This window comes from Adelges cooleyi, unplaced genomic scaffold (assembly GCF_023614345.1).
Source record: "Adelges cooleyi isolate 19-005CV unplaced genomic scaffold, UGA_ACOO_1.1 ACOO_flye_CR_arks_rails_tigmint_CR_PRNA_21, whole genome shotgun sequence".
Taxonomy (NCBI): domain Eukaryota; kingdom Metazoa; phylum Arthropoda; class Insecta; order Hemiptera; family Adelgidae; genus Adelges; species Adelges cooleyi.
The window spans coordinates 1458209-1481171 of NW_026095871.1; the positions used below are offsets into that span (position 1 = coordinate 1458209).

The window sequence follows — 22963 nt, forward strand, 5'->3', positions numbered from 1 at the left end:
TGAGTTAATAAGTGGCCCATGATAAAAAAAAATCACCCTGTATAATCATCATAAATCGCAAAGAGATTGTATATGCAGAAATAATCACTACCCGGTAGTCTGCTGGCTTAAGCATGTTTCATGTTTTACATTTTGAAAGGCATAACGAATTACTATCTCTTAGTGTACAATATGATCGGTATATCTAATTTCTCAGCAGTCAAACTTTGATGGGGAAATCCATCTTATAAGGACTTGTTGATTTTGTTGGAAACTCTTTTGGCTCAACACCCCTACACTCTTATATTGTAATTTCCGTTACATTAAAAATCATTCGGCTGTAGTCCCTCCCCTCAATAACGTGTTAAATCTTGACGCAGGTCTCAGAAAGCTTTTTAACCGTTTTGATATGACCTGAATTCACCTAGACACCCGATTTTACTCATATACACCATAAATGGTCGGTAACGATTATACAGATAGTATTATACTTTTGTTTTTGATATTGCACAAGTATTGGAGTATTGTTTTTTCCTAATAAAATCTAAATGAATTTAATTATATAATTAGAAATGGATTTATGCGACTTAAAAAACTTGATTTTACTCAAATACACAACAGTTGGTCGGTAATGTTTACAGATCAAACCATAACAGGTTATTTTTATCATCGTACAATGGTGTTATATGTTTTAAACCCTTACTCCGTTTAAAAATTTTAAAATAACGAATGGGTGTTGGTTAACGGTATTGTAAAAAAAATTAGTATTAGTTTTTTTTATTTTTTATTCCGAAAATTATCTGAACTGGATACTATGTAAAAACGCATAATACCATTTCTAAAATCTAAGGTATTATTATTTTATAAGGTATTAAAATTGTATTATATAAAATTAATATAGATTTTATTAGGAAAACACAATTACCTACTCCATACAATACTATATCTAAAGGAAAATTAAGATTCGATCAAAAATTTAGAATAATGTACTGAAAATGTTAACTGGTTGATAACCAGTTTAGGACAACTATGTTCAAGTTATAAGAGTTTAATACTTAGGATGGGATCCCCTCTTACTTCTCCAGTGTGGTTGGGAAATGCGCGCAGATAAAAATAATACTACAATCCCACCTTTCTTCCTTCCCTAAGCTTGAAACTTCAATAACTTCAAAAATAGTTAACCGAAAGTAAATAAATTGTATACATTATTCAAAATTTCATATAATATTGTTTGTTTTGGTATAACTTAAGGCGATAATTTGATCGATAATTAGTTAATGTCATTTTAAGTACATAAGTTAACTACTGTTACATACTTAACATTAAGTATTGTGTTATATTAGAAGATTGTAATAAGCTCATTATCAAAAATTTAGGTTTACCCTATTTGTTAAAAAAAAAAAAAAAACGCTGTTCGTTTAATATATCATTTCGGTTTAACGCAAAAAAAATGAGGGCACAATTGTAGTGTGGTTAGGTTAGTTGTCGTAGTGAAGTAGGTATATGTTCTCCAATGATTTATTGTTTTGTTTTTTTCTTCGAATCAGATCATAACATCGCAATGTTTGCCCTAACCTTGCTTACTAAAAACAAATAAAAAAATATGACCTAGATATCTTACGTGTCACCCGTGTACACGGCAAATCATGAAATACTATTACAAAAAATACTACTTTATTAAATTCTCAAAATGCTAACAACAACATGCAACAATATTAAATTCCGTAGTTTTTTTTAATAATCTTAAAATTTTAAGGAAATATTCTAATGTTAAACAATAGCATTAACATTTAAAATGTTAATAAAATGTGTACGTTATTTAAAATTTAAAAGTTGTTATCGAAAAAACTAAGTTGGTAGGGTGGTAAAAATAAAAAAGTTCTGAAAAGTTGAGATCACATTGTATAACAACAATATAAAAAAAAATATTTAATTCCTATTAAATTTTATGAGATATTATGTGGCCCATGATAAAAATAAATCTTCCGGTATAATCTTCATAAATGGCAAGAAGATTGTTGAACAGAAATAATCACTACTTAGGAGCCAGCAGGCTAAAGCATGTGCAATGTTTTAGAATTTTAGCCGTTAGGCTTTAAGTAGATAAAAACTTATTATTTAATCTAATTTATGCGTAAAGACAAGTAAATGTACGTTACAGCAAATAAAATATGACCATTCATACAATAGTATAATACATTCATATAATTCGATTTTTTATATTATTTACAACGTCTAATGAAACGTTATTCAATTTAGTTAGGTGTTAAATACTTAAATTATTTGTAATGCAAACACAAATTTAGCACAATATGTGGACAATGGAGTAATTGATTAATCCTAGGGTAAGTCACGAAGGCTTTTTATAAAAATTAAATAATTAATTTACAGAATATACAAATCAATTATTCTAGAAACCATAAAATTAAGTACAAGAATTCTAGTTATAATGTAAAAAAAACAGTTAACCAGCATAAAAAAATCAAGGGACGATGTAAAAAGAAATATCAAACCTCAAGTTTTTACTACTTAATTTATTTATTTTGTCTTTTTATAATGTTTCATTGTATTTTTTTCGGAATATTATTCCTCAACTAAATTTATTTGTGAATTAGTAATTCGATGAATAAAATTAAAGTTGAAAACCGGGCCTAAATTAAAAATATTTTTTTTGTATTATCTATTTTTTCGTTTATATTCTCTTATTGATGGGAATTATGAAACCCATTTTGTTTTTTTCATATTAAATTACCGCTTAGTTAAGGTGTAAGGTATGCTTTATCTATGATAAATTTACTATTAAAAAAATATCACACCATTGTACGATATTGAAAACAACATATTATAGTTCGATCTGTAAACATTACCGGCCAACTGTTGTGTATATCAGTAAAATTGTAAATAGCCTATAAATAAAAAAACCAAACCGAATATTTTACTTTAAAGCGTGTATACCTTACACCATTAATAATCTATTTCTTAGTATGTTATTTTTTCAAACCTTCAATATATTACCATTTACCATCTATATATTTTTTGTAAATCCGTGTTTCGAATCCGTGTTAAAACAACACCTGCTGTGACCCTATTACAATAACTGGGTTCGATAAGTAAACAATACTATATGTTTTTGTGAATCCGTGTTTCGAATGACACACTTCTAGTTCGATTATGTACTCAAATGTTTGATGAATATTTTCTGAGAAATTTGTACAAAGAAAATCCAACTAAACAAAAATTGTATTTGTTTGTACTTACTAAACACTACGCAGCTAATATAAGAAGAAAAAAATAGTAGGTACCTAATAGTATTCCAGTTACTTCCAAAGGCAAACGACTGACATTTTTCATATATAGTAAAAATGCGTTTTTTGTACGTTGTATTGTTGCTCGTAGCAGTTCTAACAAAGTTCTCAGGTATTTAAATAAATTTAAATTTTGGAATTTCGTATAAATATAAACCACTTAAATATAACAAAATTATTTTGTTTTACAGTGGCACCTGGGTCGATGGTAAGTTGTTTTCTTTGTTTACTAAAAAAAATCATACAAATCATTCTAAAGCGTTCACTAAGTAATTTAAAAGTATATTATTTTTGAAAGAACTATTAATAAGATATTAATTTTTTAAACCCAAAAAAATGTTTGCAGCATTTATAATATGTGTTCGTACAAGTTATGTCTCATCATTAGAGTTTACAAGGTCTCATCATAACTGGTCCGTAATGATCTTACAGTTAGAACCATAATTTTGTTCCGATATTGTACAAGTGTACTCATAACTCGAATTTCATAGTTCTAGAATTTTGTATAAATATTAAACCACCTAAATATAACAAAATCCTTTTGCTTTTCAGAGTCAGATGGGTCTTGGGCAAGTAGAAGACGTAAGTTTTTTTGCTTTACTAAAAAAATCATACAAATTTGTTCAAAGCATACACTTGAGTATATTTATAGAATATTATTTTTGAACGAATTATCAATTAGGTACATATTTTTTAACCATAGATAACAGATTATAGTATTTATAATATGAACAATATTAATGCCTCGTCCTTAAGTATACAGTAGTCTGGTGAACAAAGTCGATTTAGTCATAATGATTTCCTTTATTTGCATATTTAAGATGACTTTTTAAGATCACCAACAATAATACTTAATAAAATGCATTTTTTGTACATTGTTGTGGTGCTAGTAGCAATGTTAACGCACTCTGGTGTATATAAATAACAATAATTTTTGAAATTTCTTATAAATACTAGCCACCAAAATATAACAATTTTATTACTCACCACTACCTTTTTTTTTACAGCTGCGTATAAACTAAAAGAACCACCACCGGGTAAAATATTTTTATTTTTTTACTAAAAAAAGCATACAAATCAGTTTTGAGTTGTTAGATACCAATAAAACTAGAGGAGTTTATATAAAGGGTACAGGGAAAAAAACAGCAAATTTCTTTTTTTCTAATCTAAAATAAAACATGTTTAAGTAATGCTAAAACATGTTTTAAAATGTTAAAGAAATACTTAAAACTTTTAAAAATATTGTATACTTTAGTTTATACACGTGCTTAAAAGTAAAGAACTGGTTCGTTTTGTATCAAAACGAATTTTATTTAAAAAAATTGCAACTTTTTAAAAGTGACTTAGCTGTTTTTTCCCTGTATTTTGTATAAATATTAGCCACCAAAATTATAAATATTTATATATGTTGCGGTAAAAAAGTCTTCGAATAAAAATATATCGTGACTTTTTTTCTTGGTTTTCTTAAGCAAAGTAAACAAATATTTTAAAATATAAACTACAAATTTGTAATTACACACATTTTTTGAACTTAAATAAATGTCTAATACTTGATTATATAATGGTTTGGTGAACAAAATCAATTGATAAATAGTCATTATAATAATTTCTTTTAGCTGCGTATTTATGATTACTTTTGTTTATTTAAAAAATGTTGCGTGATATTACTGCCTTAAAAATGTTGACAAGGAGATAACTAGTTTTGCATCGTTTGATACTATTGATTATAAAATAAAAAATAATTAGAGTTTAAATAACAGTCATTTTTGGAATTTTGTATAAATATTAACCACAGAAATATAAGCATTTATAATTTCATTAATCAGTACTACTCATTTTTTTTTCCAGATGCTGTAAGGGACCCAAGTGAGTTATTTTCATTGTTAAACACCAAAAATAAACATACAAATCTTTCCAAAGCATACACTGAGTAATTTGTACATTTGGGAATTTTGTTTCAATATCAACCACCGAAATATAAGCACTTATAATTTCATTACTCAATACTATACATTTTTTTCCAGCGGCTCAAGTAGAACCATGTAAGTTATTTTCATTAGTTAACACCAAAAATAAGCATACAAATCTTTCCAGAGCATACAATGAGTAATTTGTACATTTGGGAATTATGTTTAAATATTAACCAACTAAGTATTACAATATCCTTTTAGAGTATACAGGGTATTATTGGTCGGTAATGATCATACAGCTAAAACCATAATTTTGTTTCCGAATTTATACAAGTGTACAAATAACTCGAATTTCATAGTTCTAGAATTTTTTTATAAATATTAAACACCTAAGTATATCAAAATCCTTTTGATTTTCAGGGACAGATGGATCTTGGAGTGTTTTAAGACGTAAGTTATTTCCTTTGTTTTACTAAAAAAATTCAATAAATATTTCCAAAGCATACACTTGAGTAATTCTATACAATAATATTTTTGAACGAATTATCAATTAGGTGTATATTTTTAACTATAAAATACCGATTAAACTATTTACTACTTGAACAATATTAATGCTTCGTCCTTAAGTATACAGTAGTCTGGTAACACAAAGTCGATTAAGTCATTATAATTATTTTCTTTATTTACAAATTTAGAATCACTTTTATTTATTAACAAATGTTACGTTATGTGTACGAATTAACGGTTTCAACAATTGGGTGTATATTAATAACAATAATTTTTTGAAATATATCGTCTAAATTGCGTTTTTGAAAAACATTTTTCATAAATATTAACCACCAAAATATAACCATTTATAATTTAAATACTAACTACTAGCCTTTTGTTTTACAGCTGCGTATCCACTACCAGAGTGTGAGTTATTTTCATTGTTTTAGTTAAAAAAATCCAAAAAAGTCTTTCCAAAGAATACACTGAGTAATTTGAAAGAATATTATTTTTTAATGAACTATTAGTAAGGTACGAAGCCGGGTACACGAGCAGCTAGTATATATTTATATATTTTTTTTCAATATTAGATCAAAAAAAGTCATCCAAAATAGCACATCCACTACCAACTTTGGAAGAAGGACAAGGTTAGAATATGTTATTAGACTTAGAGTTAACCTATACTTTTGACAAATTATGTTGACTTTTGCACATTAAGTTATTTTTACTGATTATAAATTATACAGTTTATCCTTGCCAACAAAACGAGAGTTAATAACTTACTAAAAATTTACCCTGTACACTGTAATGTACAACAGAATGATCCTAAGTAGATATTCATATATGTTTTTAAATTGCAGAATTTTTAAGAAGACAACAGTATTAGCAACACCAGCCGCGCAATTGCCGAACAGTCAGATTATGTATAAAGCATAATCTTAATTCTTTTAAAATTAGCGCTTCACGCAATATATGTACACTTTTATTAGAATAAAATAAAATCAAAAACTGTGTCCATGCAAATAATTAATAAATCATTCAACTATAAATAAAAAAAAAAGAGTATTTATTTTTTTTTAATCAACATAACCTAACCTAACCATATTGCAAAATAAAAATTATTTTAAGGAAAATAACTGATTTTTTGAGCTTAAGAGGACGCGTCATACCCTTTGAAAATAATCGTAAAGATGTGTTTATGGAAAAGAGTGTAGTTCAAAGCGAAATGGTCATAGAAAACATATTTTGATATCGTTAAAAAGAAAAGAACTTTATCTAGATTCTCAGGCTGGATTTTTTTGAGAAAACATAAATTCTATTTAATTTAATTACACGAGTTTAAAAAAGTAAAATAAAATGTCTAATAATATGCGTAGTTTTGTTTAGATGACATATTTTCTTTGACTTTAACTTTATTCGGACCCAACGCGGCTTATTGTGCTTGCTGCACATATAAAGTACATCATGAACAAATTGCATTGCACGCACACGTCATGTATACAGTCTTTACCTTGAAACTATTTACAAAATTGTCGGTGACAACGTTCTCGACACAAATGATGTTTCCAATAATAAGTAAAAAAATCAATTCAAAGCTTTGAAGGCATTGAAATTTTCGGTGAAATTACATCAATAGATTGGTTTATACCTACCGAGTCGTATATTGATGGGTAAAGTTTGCTAAATTACCACTTTACCTAAAGCTAAATATTTAATTCGTCTGGCTGCCAAGTTACTAGAAAACAAAACAGCAAACTTACAAAGTAATTGCATAACGTCGACTGGTCACGTTCGCCAAATTAATTAGGTTGGTAAAAACATTTTAAATGGCAAACGCCATTAGTGCTGAACTGATCTGACCTATAGATAGGTAACTACCCTCCTGCTATACCTATACTCCACTGGCACATACATTTTTTGCGCCAGAGTGTGAAAATAGACATTAGTGTCATGCGATAGCCTGCGGTCAACGGGTCAATCGATCCAAGTTAAATATAAACATGCCCCATGGATGGAAATTATTAATGTTATGTTATCCTCAAGCCTCGGTGAATTAGTTAACGGTTCTAACTACATGTGTTTGAAAAGTAAAAATTTAAAAAAAAAACCACCTTATTGTTGTCAATACTATCGCGTGACTATTAACATCGTCTAATGAAAGCGTTAATGAAATTTAGTTGGGTGTTAAATTATTTGTACGTCAATGCACACACAAATTTAGCACAATACGTGGACAATGGAGTAATTAATTAATTCTAGAATAAGTCACTAAGGCTATTTTTAATATTTAAATATTTAATTTACGGAATTTACTAATCAATTATTCTAGATACAATAAAATTAAGTACAAGCATTCTAGTTATAATGTAAAAAAAAACACTTGCCCAACATAAAAAAATCATTAAAAAAGGACAATGTAAATAGAAAAATCAAACCTCGAGTTTTTACTACTTAATGACTTTATTCTGTTTTTCTATAACGCTTCATTGATCAGGTTTTCATCGATGAGTAAAAAATCAAGTAATCAAGTATTATAATAACAAAACAAAGGGGGACTATAGCTAAGGGGACTTAAGAACCCCCAAAAATGTCAAACCCTAATCGTTGATTTGTATGCATATAACTTTAATAATGTACATTCTCTGTGCAAATTTTTTATTTTAGAATATTATTGTACTCAAATATATTATTTCATAACTAATGGTTTGTGAAGATAAGAATTTTGTAGGTATACATAATTTTAGCATCCTCTAAAATGTAAGTCTAGTTGCGCCTATGCAACCAAAACGTGAAATTTTACAACATGAATATTATAATCACATCCATCATAGAGGACCGCCGTTGGGCCACATATTATTATTATTAACAGTACTATGCTGGTTTATAATTTAAACCATGATGATTTATGCGGTTTACAGTTGATATACGGTACAACTACTTTATTAATAATTCACAGTGAAAGCAACCCCGACGCCGCAAAGGTCGAACCTCTTATCTAATCGATATCGGTCACACAGCTTTTGTACACACTTGTGTAATGTCACAACGGTTTATGTGTGTGCACTTAATAACTAACTGTCAGCGTGTTGTTGTCGTGTACACAATACACAATATTATGGGCTTTATAACGATGGTGTTATTATTATTGTTATTATTATTATTATAATAAATTATGACGTTCTTACCTTGATCGACCGTCGGCGGTGAAGCCGTCGCTTCGGCCATGGCGCGTCCTCGGCGGTCAAACAAAGGGCTGCCCCCTTTGCGCTGGTGTGTGAGGAGTGTACTAGAGTTTACAAGTATAGTTGATAAAAATCACTGTGTCACAGGGTATACACAAAAAAAAAGCTTATGAAAAAAAGCTGAAAACACACACACACACACACACGGTTAATATGCGATACGCGATCCGCGGTCGACGGATGATGTTTGCTCGCGAAATGCACTGTTTATTTTTTTTTTTCGGCTGTTTACGGTTTTATTTGTGTGTGTGTGATTTATTATCATTAGTGTATACTAATATGTTATTTTACACATTGTTGTTGTTGTTTATCGTGTGTATTATTATGCGGTCGGCGGTGTCGCTCGTGTCGCCGTCGGTCGGTCGATGCGCCTTCGCACGCAGAATCACTGGCAGCTGTTGTGCTGGCCGACCGTGGGCAGCACCGCTACAGGGCAGGCGCGCGCAAGCTCCACCGCCGCCGCCACAATCTCCTACCTCGTCTGTTTCCTGAGCGGCGTCTGATCTATATTATTATCATTGTTGTTGTTGTGTATTATTATCATTGTTGTTGCCGTGTCCCCGACGCGGTCCGGCAGAAGGGTCACTTTCAAAGCGACGGCCATTTTGCGACTTGACTTTTAAGTATTACAATATGTTTTATCTATACACGACAAACAATAATAATGTTTAATTTATATACCATTATAGCGGTATAGCCTTAAGAGGACGTCACACGCCCGTTATTTTCTTCAAAAAACCCGCCATGCGCGGATTGAATCAAAACTAAGAAACCAAATTTTTACATAATATAGACAACGACATTGTCTGTGTTCTACCATCGCCCTATTCAACCAGTTAATGAATAATTAATTAATTAAGAAAGGACTTTTTTAAAAATGATATAGCGTTGGTTGTGTTAGGTATATCGAAAAAATACGAATGATGGAACACAGATAATTTTGTCATAAATAATATGTATGAATTTCTTTCCTTAAGAGGGCGTCGCACCGGTGATGTTCAGTGGTAAAAACATGTTTAAGCAGACTGAAAATAACACGCTTAATTTTGGTTTTAGAGTAAAAGCACCGATTATAAAATTAAAACAAAACAATATTCCAGAGTAGCAAAACGGTGCTTTTTTTTAAAAAAAAATCATTTTTTGAAAAGTTACAGTCATTCAAAAGTGTTAAAGTAGTCGTTATTTCTAAACTATGTGTTGAGCGTTATACTTGGAATAATGAAAAAAACGCACCGTCTTGCCCTCCGGACTATTGTACTCTTTTAATTTTATAATGAGTGCTTTTACTCCAAAACCAAAATTAAGCGAGTTATTTTCAGTCTGCTTAAGCAAGTAGAGATGAAAAAACATTTTTAAATCGCTTTCGAAGATGCTGTGATAATTAACTGCCAAAATAGAGTCCTAGTTATTGAACTAATAATTACACATCACAGTTAAACTTTTAAATTAAGATTTTGTAAAAAATTGCCTATACTTTACTCCTTAAAAATGGGTGATGCGACGCCCTCTTAATGGGATTGCACGCGGTTTGTTTTTAAGGAGTTTTGTATAAGCAATATTTATGGGGAAAAAAGAGGTTTTTCATTTTGGTAAAGTTTCTACCTAGTAAAATTTCCAAAGAACTCGTAGTCGAAATTTTGTCTGGCTTTTTGGTATAAAAAGGTAAAAAAAAAAACACAGGCCCCATGCTTAAACTGTGAATTGTGTAATTATTTAGTTCAGCGATTAGTGCATTTTTTGATTACATAAATCATTTGAAATCCGTTGATAACTATCTTACAACATTTAAATTAAATTCCTTAGCTATAGCTATAGCCAATCTGCAGTTAAAAGCCACAAATGTATCATCGTCGTGCCATTTTAGGATTTAATTAAATTATTTTAATCCAAGTCGAATAACAACGCTATTGTAACAAGTCATGTGTGTATAAACCCGTGTTTTAAACGTATAATTCAAACTGATCATTTTACTATTTAACTTGGGTACAACCAAATACAAAAAAAATATTTATAAAATCTGTAGAAGTCTTTTTTCCCATTTGCAAGCAGCCGAGGTAATTGAATCGATTTTCAATTTTAAAAAATAAATAAAGGACATTCTTTAGCATTTTTTAAACGTGACGTACGACGCACAATGTTAATTTGTCCTCGGCTTAAGTTTTCTTTTGTTCTACACCATTATCGGCATTAGATGTACTTACTAGTGCTTCTTTTAAGCACGCAATTTTTCGTGATAATCAACATGACTTCTGTGACGTAACGCTGACATGACTCACGTCCATTTTCGTATCGAAGCTTTGGTAAACAGCGACTGTAATATACCTACTGGTTAACGTCTTCAAGTGACGGTTATTTATTTTTTACAAGTTCTCGAGGTGTTTTTTTGGTTTGTTTACTGCTTTTTATTGAACATTTACTTTTTATAATCGTATAATAATAGTGAATTTTCTCAGCAATTTGTTCAAACAAAAGAAAAATACATATAATTTTAGCTTAACCCATTTTGTACAAACACCGCATAATAATATTATAGTTAGGTATTGAAACCCGTTAACAGGTGGTAATATTTTATTTGTTTTTTGTTAGCTATCAAAATGTGTTACCTACTGCAACTGAACAGTTACAAGCAAGATAGCAGCTAAGTATGATAGCTAAAAGATATTATGACCAGCGACTAGAGTTAAATATAATTTTCTGATATTGCCGCCATCATCCGTACCCTAATGGAAAATGCACATTAAACGAAAAAAATCATTTAATTTAAAGATTGAAATTAAAAAAAACAAAGCTCATTAAATTATAGCACAACGTCGCGACATGACGATTTGCCCGGACTGAGTTGGTAAATATTTATTTAAGACCTAATATTAAATTGACAATGTAATGTACAATCTAAATTTAATACACACCGTCTCGAAGATATGTGGAAAATAAAATTGCATTGACCCATCGGTGGAATTATTCAAAAATACAAAAATGAAAGCTTACCGAAAAAGCCACGTGGTGTGCGCTGAAGAAGGTAAACATAAACATTATAATTTTTGGCTAACGCTCGTGGCTCAACGCCAATCAATCGCCAAATTGTATTAATACCGAGGCAATTTTATAATGTTTAGATCATATTTATTTATATTGCGTATGTCAGTCAACTGGGTTCGCCCGGTGCTAAAAATATAAATATATTACTTTGTAAAAATTAAGTTATATTCGTATACCAACTAAGACCTGTGACGGTAGCGCGAGTGGGGGGGCTCAAGAGTTGTGAAAAGTATACTTTTTTTTAAGACTTGTTGCTTGTACATTTTGACGTTTCGCAAACTTAACCTAGTTACTGAAGTTTCCCCAATCAATCATCAACCGAGTGGATTTTTTCATTTTTTTTTTTAAATCTGCAACAGCCGCCGTTATTGTCAACATCCATTTGCTTCGGCGATTGACATTTCATAGTGAACGCGATTTTCTTTTTACCTCAGAGTCTAAAAATAAGAGTTATTAAACGCTATTTTTATACATTTATGTGTAGGTGAACAGGGTCTATAAGGCGAACCGAGCCTGGCCGACATATTATTATTATTATATTATATATTAACTTTTCTCTTAAAAGAAAAAAGAGGAAAATAATTATCGATCGCCAGACAGCTATGGTACATTTTTTTTTTTTGTAAAACTATGACGGGCGACCTTCGACATACAGCGGTGTCGAATGATTGCATACCCATAGCGCCGTGTGATAAAAATAACCCATACACACATCAGCCGCTGCTGCTGGTCAATGTCCAGGTTGTTCTAAAAATTGACTTTGGCACAGCTGTTTGACAATATTAATGTTTCGGACACGACCGCATTGCCGTGTATGGAAGTCCAGCATTATTATTCTATTATATTGTACAAAATGCACGACAAAAAGAACAGAAAAAAATCTTCTTATCGACGTCGTCGAACAGTAAAAATTAATTATTATTTTCATGTATTTTTTTCTTTTTCTTAGCAATGTATGTATATGTACACGATTCGGCGTTATAATATAGTATTATTATTATCATTATATTTTTTTTACAAATATTGTAAATAGTTTAAAAAAAAAAAAACAAAAAAAATATATATTATATAATAAATATTATTGACATAACGAATAGACGACTGTTGTGTACACACAAGTGTGCACGTGAGCGAATTATAATATTATACGGTTTCCACAAGTCGACCGATTATTATTATTTGACGAACGGGTTGTCGTTTTCCGGCACCGGCTTGTCGCAAATTCGGGCTAAAAATGCTGTAACACGCAAAAATAATAAATCAACTAAATAATCTAAGAGTAATCTAAGTAATACAATAATAATATGCTTTTATCAAGACAGTTATTGCTCGGAACACGGCGCGGCGTTCCGGATTTTACTGGCTTTAGGGGAACGTTTTTATTGTTAGTATAGCGTTTTTTTTTTTTTCATTTTATTTAGTAGACAAAAATATATATTTAATATAACAACGATGATACTATTATGTTTATACCCGGAACACGCTCAGTATTCTGTATAGATGTTATACAATGTTGTACTACAATATTACCATAATCAAAGGCCAAAGCTGCGGAAATCACATCTTACCAGTAAAAATCTTTGTAACCCGAACAATATTTTGATAACACCACAGAATAACCAGAAGGGTAACCTAGGCCGGTACTGATAAGTGACCCGACATTTTAATAAGCGACCTAACCCGTATAATTGTTTTAAAGTTTCCCTTCTGGTTATTCAGTGATAACACTCGTTGAGCGTGATAATATAGTATTATCGCAATATTGTGACAAATCAAAATACAAAAGTGACTGCACAGTTTTGGCTACAGCGTGTATTAATATAGTCTAAGGTTATTGAAGTAAACACTAAACAGAAATATATTATTAGAACTCATGAGCAAATGTTGACACAATATTAGTATTTGGTTGCATCCAAAATTATTTTAGTATATTAAATTCGAATACAAAGCAAACTTGTGAGCAATTTAAATTTAACATTTTGAAAATAGCGCGACCCATCCTGTACAAGGTGGCAAAATTGTTACAAACAATAAAATCTGGACAGTAATAGGCCGCTGAACAATTAGAAAGTTTAGGTGTAGTTATACGGGTTAAACTAAACAGTAGTGGTGCATATAATTTACAAGGTATTTGGATTTAATTAAGTTGTATTTATTAAATAGAAAATAAATGAATTTGTCAATTATTGTCGATGTTTAAAACAAAACGTTAGGTACACATTAACTCCTATTATAAATGAATATCAAATTTGGGCTGCAAAGGCGCCTCAATAACAACAATTTTGAGTACTTACGCGGTACACCATTTTCGACCGACCGCCATAAATGGAATTTAATAATAAGGAACAATTACGTTGCTTTATTTAACTATTAATTAAAGGCGAGTAAATGTCGACATACTTGTTTTTTATAATAATATATGTTCATTTTTACATTATGCTGATAAAAAAAATATTATAATTCGTTAAAACCCTAATCCAGTATAGAATTTAAAAATAAACATTAAAAGCGTTTCAACTGCATTATTTTTTGTACAAGAGCAATATACGTTTACGGTTAACGTTAAAAAATAATACTCGGTTAATGAAAACTTTAAAGCTACTTTGTCTGACTTTTGTATGCACTTACTGGAGTCTGGATGGATAGAGGTTGTTACATTTGGTTTTTTTTTTTTTGTGGTAGGTTTGTTTGTAATACAATATTAGAATGGAATTTATTTCATATCTCTCAAACGGGTCATCACTCTTCTGACGAACGCTGAAAAAACACAAGGTCGTCGAGGATAGGTGTCAAACGGGGTTTTTTTTTTTACTGTCAAAACGAATCCAAAATTGTGGGGGGGGGGGGTACAACAATCAAACAGATGGGAATTGGGAAATACAAAATACACGTATATAGATAAATGATAATAATCAAAAAGTGTACTCACGAACGTAGGGGATCATACCGTCCTCGTCTTCGGGGTCCATGCAGTCCTTGACGGCCTCGTCCAGTTCTTTGTCGCTCAATTTCTCTCCTGAAAATCAGAAAACACACATAATAATAATAAGGTGAAACCGGGCACGGGATGGGGGGGGGGAAGGGGGGCAAATTTGACAGGACCTCAGTTAGGTAGCCCTAACGACGACGATCGCGTGTGCTCACCCAAAGACAACAGGATGTGGGTCAGTTCTCCGCCGGCCATTGTACCGTCCTCGGCCTTGTCGTACAGCTTAAGACATTCGATGAAGTCTTCGTACACTCCTTGGTCCTTGTCCTTTGACACTTGCGAGAAGATCGGGTAGAACTCGTCGGCCATTATTTTCTTTTCGCCTGCATTTTGAGGTATTGTTATTATTTGTTAATGTCTACTATACACGAGGCCTAATGTCTTACGTCTTTGAAAAGTGCACGGACACGCGTCTCGAGAAATAACAGCATCTAAATCCCCTCAATCACCCTCTAACACCGGATTTTTATATGAAATAATTAAAAAATCCAAAAACACTATGGTCTCTGTTTTCTCCCAATAATTCGCCTCTTGGTCTAATGTTAACCGGTTTAAGTTAATATAATTAATATATTAACCGATACTACAGGTGTTATGATTGTTGTGTTCTCTTACCCTTCTTCTTGGTGCCGCCCATCTTTTCGATGGTGGCCAGAGTTGGGTTTAATTCCAAAGCGCGGAGAATGTCTCCAATGTAGAAAGCGTCCACTCCTTCATTGGTGCTGTCGTAGATCGACCACACGAAGTTAACGCCTAGAAAACACACTCAAAACGTCTCAGAAATCCATCGAGAGGTCATAAAAATTTAGAAAAATTATAAGAAATGTTTTATTTTTTCGAGGAATAGTGAAAATTATATTTAAAAAAAATTAATTCATGTACATTTATTGTTAAATGTGTAATATTAAAGAAATAGTATTGAAACGGTTGTGTCATTCATATTTGATTTCCTGCCAAAACATGGAGTAAAAATAGATAAATATATTTTTTTTTTTTTAATGGGACAATTATTTTTAAGTATATCTTCACTTCTCAGTGAAATTTAGTTGACATTTTTTTAAAATTATATCATAGCCGTGCATGCAGCCCTTAATGGTAACTTTTTTTTATTTTACGGTATTGGCAACGTTAGTTATTACGAAACTGATCGATATAAAAAGATCAAACGCTAACAAAATCCATAATTAAAGACACATTAAATGAGGTCAGAAGTGATTTTAATCACACAGCCTAGTAAAAAAAAAAAAAATTAATACTCACGGTCCAAATCGGCTTTTGATAAGTCGGCCTAGTAAAAAAAATAAAACAGCTGTAAATAAACCATACGTATAAAAAAAAACTATTTTTATCTTATTAAAAACTAAGTACAGGTACCTACGCAGCCTACTCTGGATAAATCAACATTTTTTTTTCATTGGTTATTATTTTATAGTGTATAATATGACTTTTTCGTTCAAGATATACAATTTGGGAAAAAAATACATATTATATTATATTATGTACCAATTATATGTGAAACAAAATATGAAAATTGTGCATGACTCCAAATACTTGAGTAATAGAAATTATGTTATGAGAGCTAAATATCTATAATAATTGAGACGTCCAATGTAGTCTCAAAACCTAGCTAAAGCAATTTTTGAAAATGTTCACAAACAACAAAATATGATCTCTTCAGATGGGCGATTTTGAACCCAACCAAGATTTTTCCAACACAGTTTTGAGTTGGTTATAATATGATATTCAAACATAGCTGTTTGAACATACCCCGTGTGATACAGTGTGGCCACTTACAGGGGAGAAAAAAGAAGAAACGTTTTCATAAACTTTTAGCCGGTTTCAAAACTAGACTATCCTAATATCATTCAAGTGACGTCTGCGCGTTCCCTTGGGATTGTAAGCACGAGGGGGATCGTCGGGGAGGCTAAATCCTTTGGAATATTTATGGTAAAACAAATTTCGAAATAAAATTCTCTACTCGGGGGGGCTAAAACGAATTTATAAGCTACGGCCTAGCACGGAGAACATTATCAGAAGAAGAAAAAAAAAACAAGAGACGTCCGTGTGTACTTACCATTTTGAGTGCGGGCTGTGTATATTATCCTGTGTGTATCCCGAACGAAAGTGCAAACGGAATTGGACTGGCCGGTGTATAATATATTGTAAGCGGCGAACTCGACGTGCTGGCAACTGACCCACTACTGCCCGGCAGCATTCCTCGGCGGGTACTATTTATAAACAATTTATTTTCAAACCGCGTTCGCCGCTATATCGTATTGCACCTAACCTCGGCGGTGTACTTTTAAGGGGAAAAAAAACAATTTTGCAGCCGAACGATAATACTTACCAAACGCGCACAACACCACACCGACGACGACAAGACAAAAACCGTGCGAATAATATTTAAGTTTGTAACACATTGGGCGAAATTACTCGCATATCGTCAAAACAAAAACTATTTGCGGGTTTAATACGAATAATGTGAATTTCAATATTGTATATCGAATTGTATTGGTAATTTTTTTTCTCGGGACTTGTAAACAAAACAAAAAAAAATTATCCACGACCGCCATCTTGTATTAATTTTGACCGCGGAATAACCAGAAGGGAAACTTTCCAATTGTTGTGACCACCCCTTGTGCACGATGGGTCACCCCGTTTCGAACATTTTAAATTTAGCGGTTTTTTATTATTTTTTTTTTTATCAGCGTTTAAATAAATATTAGTTTATTAGTTATTTTGGTTTTCACGAGACCCGTTGAGATAAACACATTATTGTGCTCAATTGTTACTTAATCAACTCATTTATTGTCACCCAAAAATATAATGCTCGCCATTATTGAAGTTAACGGAAAAAGTAATTGTCATTTTCAATAATTTGAAACCTGAAAAAAATATCATCTCAGACTTTGGTAAATTAGGACAAACATGTTGTTACTATAAGCTCCAATCAAAAATAAAATTTCCAGAAAAACCACCAGTTTAGTCAAGTTTATACAACACGAAAACAATGTAGTCCTTCTTCATTGACTAAAAACTAAAGCTACCAGTTCGTTTAAAAAACATGTGTTTATTTTCAGTTTTCATCAAAATATAATTGAAGTACACGTACAACACACATTGGAACAAAAACTTGATTAAAAAATATAAGTAAATCAACATAAATTAAGACAATAGTAATAATAATATCAATTATAATTAAATAATAATAATAAAACAAAACTGCAACGACTTGCTAAATTTCCAACAAGGTAAAAGAAAATGTATATTAATCTGTAAATATAAATATACAATTTTTTTTTTTTTTTTTGATACCAAATTTGAACAAACATAATACTAAAGTGTAGCTAAACATAATACAACAAATAAACCTCAAAAATATCCCAAAACCAATTTTACAAGACATTAAAATCAATTAAAAAAAAAAAAAAAAAAAACAATTTCACAGAAGTCGTTACAATTATGTATTATTGCTTTGGGATAATGTGATTTTGAGAGAATCTATTTATAATAGAACATAGCTTATAACTTTAGTTTATTGTAAATAACAAAAATATAAAATAACAATATATTGGTACGTGAGCCAGATTTAATGCTCATTCATTACATATATATAAAAAAAAAAAAACATAATAGTAATAATAATAAATAATCAACATAAATATAAAAATAATTTGTACTATTAAATATCAGTGTTAGAGAAATTTATTTTTTTCAATGGAATGGATTTATTAAATAGACTTTGTTAACCACTACACAAAATAAAAATTAATATTTCAATTAATACTTTTTAATTGGTTTGTGGCTGCAGTCTTTGTATGTGTTATTATAATGCATTGTATATATATATATATATACTTTATTAAACATATATAATTACAATTACGATAAATAATTCTTTTTTTTTTCCTTAAAAAAAAAAAAAAAACATTTATAAACAAACAAAACAATAAATTGTATATTGTTACAATTTTTTTTTTTATTATAAAAGCACCTTAATAAATGAGCTTGTTTTATTTTACTTATAACTAGAGTTTTTCAACCAGTATACTTATTTGAGAGCTACCCAAAGTGCCTCGATTTGTTTTCAAATGTTACGCGACGTTAACATGATAAATGTATTGTACAAAAATACTTCAAAAAAAAAAAAAAAAAAAATGACCGCGACCGAACCTTATAGTTGATCAATAACACGAATAGAATAATAATTTTAACACGCGTTATTACTGTTTTAAACACTGTATACCAAAAATAAAAAATAAATAAACATATATAATATACATATACTTTTGAATAATATTTTTACACACATTGATCAACAGTGAACACCAAAAACATTAAATTTAGTTTATTCGAAAACAAATATCGAGTGCAAATATAGTTTTTACATTACAGCGAAAAATTACATTTTAGTTTCTCCTTCCTTAAATAAAAATTACCATTAACAAAATAATCTTAGAATACACATATAAACCTTCATATTGTATTCATATACTATATAGTACAAGTTAATAATAATTAACAATAATAGCGTTTACCCCGTGTTTCGTAACAGAGACCCCGACTGATTTTTATACAAGTAAGTGTTTTGTTTTTAAATGCTGTTTAATCCTATCAGGTACAAAGGTGTCGTCAAAACTAATAATAAAAAAAAAAAAAAAACTGTTACACTAATTGAATGCCATCAGTAAGTTGTTTGTTTACGACCGTTTTCTTAGTTCAAACAGAGTATAAGTTATAAACATAGTTATTAATAGTCCAAAAAGTGTGGATTATTTTTTAATTTAATGGTATAAAATAAAAGTATCGATACAAATAAATGGTGGTGGCAAATAAAACTTAACAGGAAAAAAATACTTTGTACTCGTTTATAAATGTAATTAATACATATTTATAAATACTAAATAATATACAGAAATATAACATACTACTAAGTACACCGATTTAAAAAAAATGTATTAATAAAAACATAATTGGAATGTGTGTTTAAGGGAACAAATGTCTATACCATTTAGAATATTAATAAATAATGCGTAATCAATAGCGATAAAATGTAATTGACTCTTATGTGTATATTATTATAATATGTTTAAGACTACAAAAGAACAGTTTCGATTCTTACCGCCGTTTGAGATCCATTGTTAAATCTCAATAAGAAAAAGTTCTGTTGCAATTCTTTTATTTAAAAAAAAAAAAAATGTTAATTGATAATAGGAACTATGTATAAATTGTAAGTTGTACGTTCGAAAAACAAATAAATATAATTTATCAACAATGTTTAACACCTTAGCCGAATGTGCTAAATTAACTTAATAAGGTTTTTTTTTATTTTTATTGTTTGTGATGCCATTAATACACAACAAGTTGCTTATTTATGAGTTGTGATGTACTTTGAAAGTAAACCCCGACGCAGACGTGGTACGATCAAAATGTATGATTAAAAAAAATTTGTATTGTTTAATTTAGCAACATTCTACGGCAAATGACGCCACAATAAAACTTTAAAGAAATTGGAACAAACGATTTTGAATGGCAATAATAAGCTACACACCAAAAAAAAGTAAATAAATAAATAAAAAAAAAAATACTTGGTAGAGTTCTTAATTATATCATAAAATGTACATTTAGGTTACATAATATATATATATATTTATTTGTACTATATTTTTGAGGTCAGGTGACATCCTCTAAATAAATAATATTTAAGAAAACGCTTATAAAATAAATTAACAATATTGTATATCAAACTAACACTTGTACAAATCTCACTTTGTTATTATAATATATGATTTAGAGAACCGAGATGATTTTGAATCTATTTTTAAAAAAAGACTCGTGTAGGATCGCTTGTTATTTTTATACACATTTTGCACAATTTTCCGTGTCCATAAATGATACGAAAATGTGTGAACACAAGTTCTTATATAGGTCTTATGAAAATAAAGAGCTTGGAATAAACAACAAACAAAATGAAAATATGTTTTGTTACGAGATACTAAAATATCCATTATGTATAAACAAAACAAAACGAAAAAAGTAAGAATGGTTGGTTAACAAGAATAATTTCAAACAGTCAATTTTTAAAAAAAAAAATAACAAAAGAAAAACAGATTAAGGTAACCGATATCCGTCGTATCAACGTACAATGTTTTCGTCTACATTTCCTGCATAATCCGATTCATAGAGAAGTCGAAAGCGTAGGCACGGTTGTCGAAGTGATTTTTTTTTTGTTCTCAGCGTGAACAAAAATAAAAAAATACCTTCGTGAACTTTTCAGGAGCCCACATAGCACACGTTTTGGCACAAAGTATACACGTTGTTCTTGTTGGATACAATCACCTGACAGCTGTTACTTTATTTGGCTCGAGGTGTTCGTGAAACCCATCGTCGATAACACTCGAATCACCGCCCTTTTGGCTTTTGGCCAACTGGTCGCTGCAACCAGATTCTTCGGTACCGGCACCGCCTTCGGCTGATTCGCTCAACAAACTGTCCACGTCGTAGCCTTCCACATCGATCGTACACTGTAACAATAACAACAACATCTCCCTATAAAATTTGCATTTGAAAAACAATATATTTAAGGTAATATCAATTTACTTGGGGATTTTCAATTATGTGCATGTTCGACAGGTCGTGTTCCCCAAAGCTGCTTTGTTCCAAGAGAGGCAACGACATCCCGGATATGTTGTTCGGGTATCGACTCCTGCTGTCGCCGTGCCTCGAGATGTAGTGGACATCGTTCAAGGGCACGCTCTCCTCGTGTTGTACGTTATCAACGGCGATCGGTTGTATGTGCAGCGGACAGGAAGCCACGTCGTTGGCCAACGCGTTTTGTTGCACCACTCGGATTCGTTCGGCTTTCATGCACTGTCGTTTAAGCACTATGCTCGTAGTACAAATCAATATACAGCAAACGCCGATCACGCAACCGATAACTATACCCAGCAACTGGTCGTCTTCCATGTACACTGCAGGTTGTTCGTTCGGATGGACAGACTTGTTCGATGAATCTTTCACGGCAGACAGCGGCTCAATAGAAAATATTCCGCTCTGCGGTCCAAAACCAGCGTCGGTAGCGGCACGCACCATGAAGAAGTATCTTGTATCGTTGTTCAGATCGCACAGCTTTAAATTTTTACAAAAAAAAAAAGTAATAAGTAATAAGTTTGGTATTTTTACAATATTATATATTTTAAAAAAAGTCGATTATTATTACTCACGTCTAGATAGTATTTATTTCGCGATACATTCAACTGTGGCCAAGATGTGAGCGGTATGTTCAGTTCAGACGTATAAGACACGTAATAGCCCATAATTATGCCGTTGGGTTTTACAGGTTCTACCCAACTGATACGAACGGTACTGGTGTTTATCCATTGAGATACAATTTGTTCTACGATGCCGGGAACTAAAAATATGACGTTTTAATTGAATAGTTGTAATAACAATTTTTAACAATATTTTTTTTACCTCCTTGGAGTGTTCGTATTTGTATTTTTTGACTATATTCACTTTTACGATTGTTTTTGTCTTGGGTGGAAATTTTGATTTCATACAGAGTGTAAGGTTTAAGACCGGTGATTTCAAAAGACGATGCGCCACTAATTTTACAAAAACATTGGTAATTAAGCTATCGTGATCAACTAATCGGTTAGTGATACTTACAGATCAGTTGTGACTGTAGTTGAATTTTGCGAAGCATTGGACAACCCGCTGTATGAGATAATATATAACAGCGATGTTGGATCATCCGTGCTGGGAGGAACCCAAGACAAATTCAAAGTGAACACGGAAGTCGCAATGGCTTCTATTTGAGTCGGCGGAGATAGTATTTCCAATAACACCGATATGGTTGTAGAGACAGACTCTCCTTCACCACTATCGGACACACAATTCAATAATACTTCGTAAACGTCCATGGAATCTAATTGAGAAAAAAAAAATAGTTTATTGTTTAGTTTCAAAATTCAAATTCTTCCCAAAACTTAATGAGTAAAATGTCCCATT

At 30.9% G+C, this 22963-nt stretch overlaps 3 protein-coding genes across 13 annotated transcripts in view; 1 reads left to right on the forward strand and 2 right to left on the reverse strand.

Moving 5' to 3' along the window:
• Positions 1 to 6714, forward strand: part of LOC126834119 (uncharacterized) — a 49775-nt gene extending 43061 nt beyond the window's left edge. For 3 of the 10 annotated variants that reach the window (XM_050565822.1, XM_050565824.1, XM_050565823.1), the window contains exons 3-10: positions 3837 to 3866; positions 4292 to 4321; positions 5133 to 5150; positions 5267 to 5326; positions 5615 to 5644; positions 6089 to 6109; positions 6274 to 6330; positions 6544 to 6714. In XM_050565822.1, coding sequence (XP_050421779.1) covers positions 3837 to 3866; positions 4292 to 4321; positions 5133 to 5150; positions 5267 to 5326; positions 5615 to 5644; positions 6089 to 6109; positions 6274 to 6330; positions 6544 to 6569 — 272 coding nt within the window. In that variant the 3' untranslated portion in view covers positions 6570 to 6714. The remainder of the gene's footprint in view (positions 1 to 3836; positions 3867 to 4291; positions 4322 to 5132; positions 5151 to 5266; positions 5327 to 5614; positions 5645 to 6088; positions 6110 to 6273; positions 6331 to 6543) is intronic. The other 7 variants (XM_050565825.1, XM_050565827.1, XM_050565826.1 and 4 more) reach the window with 5 other exon arrangements.
• A 6295-nt stretch (positions 6715 to 13009) lies between these two features.
• Positions 13010 to 17167, reverse strand: LOC126834117 (myosin light chain alkali). 2 transcript variants are annotated; one of them, XM_050565819.1, is made up of 6 exons: positions 17028 to 17167; positions 16214 to 16241; positions 15569 to 15706; positions 15109 to 15276; positions 14894 to 14980; positions 13010 to 13201 (listed from the first exon to the last, which is right to left on the reverse strand). In XM_050565819.1, the coding sequence occupies exons 1-6, from the start codon at positions 17028 to 17030 to the stop codon at positions 13140 to 13142; spliced, it is 486 nt and encodes a 161-aa protein (XP_050421776.1). In that variant the 5' UTR covers positions 17031 to 17167; the 3' UTR covers positions 13010 to 13139. The 2 variants fall into 2 exon arrangements, with proteins under 2 accessions (XP_050421776.1, XP_050421777.1); XM_050565820.1 differs by lacking the exon at positions 13010 to 13201 and adding an exon at positions 14622 to 14721.
• Positions 17168 to 19097: 1930 nt separating this feature from the next.
• The window catches only part of LOC126834102 (protogenin B-like), a 41667-nt gene continuing 37801 nt past the window's right edge, over positions 19098 to 22963 (reverse strand). Inside the window, exons 14-18 of the mRNA XM_050565789.1 lie at positions 22622 to 22880; positions 22427 to 22557; positions 22177 to 22364; positions 21554 to 22081; positions 19098 to 21477 (exon numbers count right to left, since the gene is read on the reverse strand). Of these exons, the coding sequence (XP_050421746.1) occupies positions 21289 to 21477; positions 21554 to 22081; positions 22177 to 22364; positions 22427 to 22557; positions 22622 to 22880 (1295 nt within the window). The 3' untranslated portion in view covers positions 19098 to 21288. The remainder of the gene's footprint in view (positions 21478 to 21553; positions 22082 to 22176; positions 22365 to 22426; positions 22558 to 22621; positions 22881 to 22963) is intronic.

Excerpts from the sequence above, each read along its gene's own strand:
- LOC126834117 (XM_050565819.1), bottom strand. Across the intron at positions 15,707-16,213 it reads ATCAAAAGCCGATTTGGACC|GCGTTAACTTCGTGTGGTCG; the intron begins GTGAGTATTAAT and ends TGTGTTTTCTAG. Across the intron at positions 15,277-15,568 it reads GGGCGGCACCAAGAAGAAGG|GCGAAAAGAAAATAATGGCC; the intron begins GTAAGAGAACAC and ends CTCAAAATGCAG.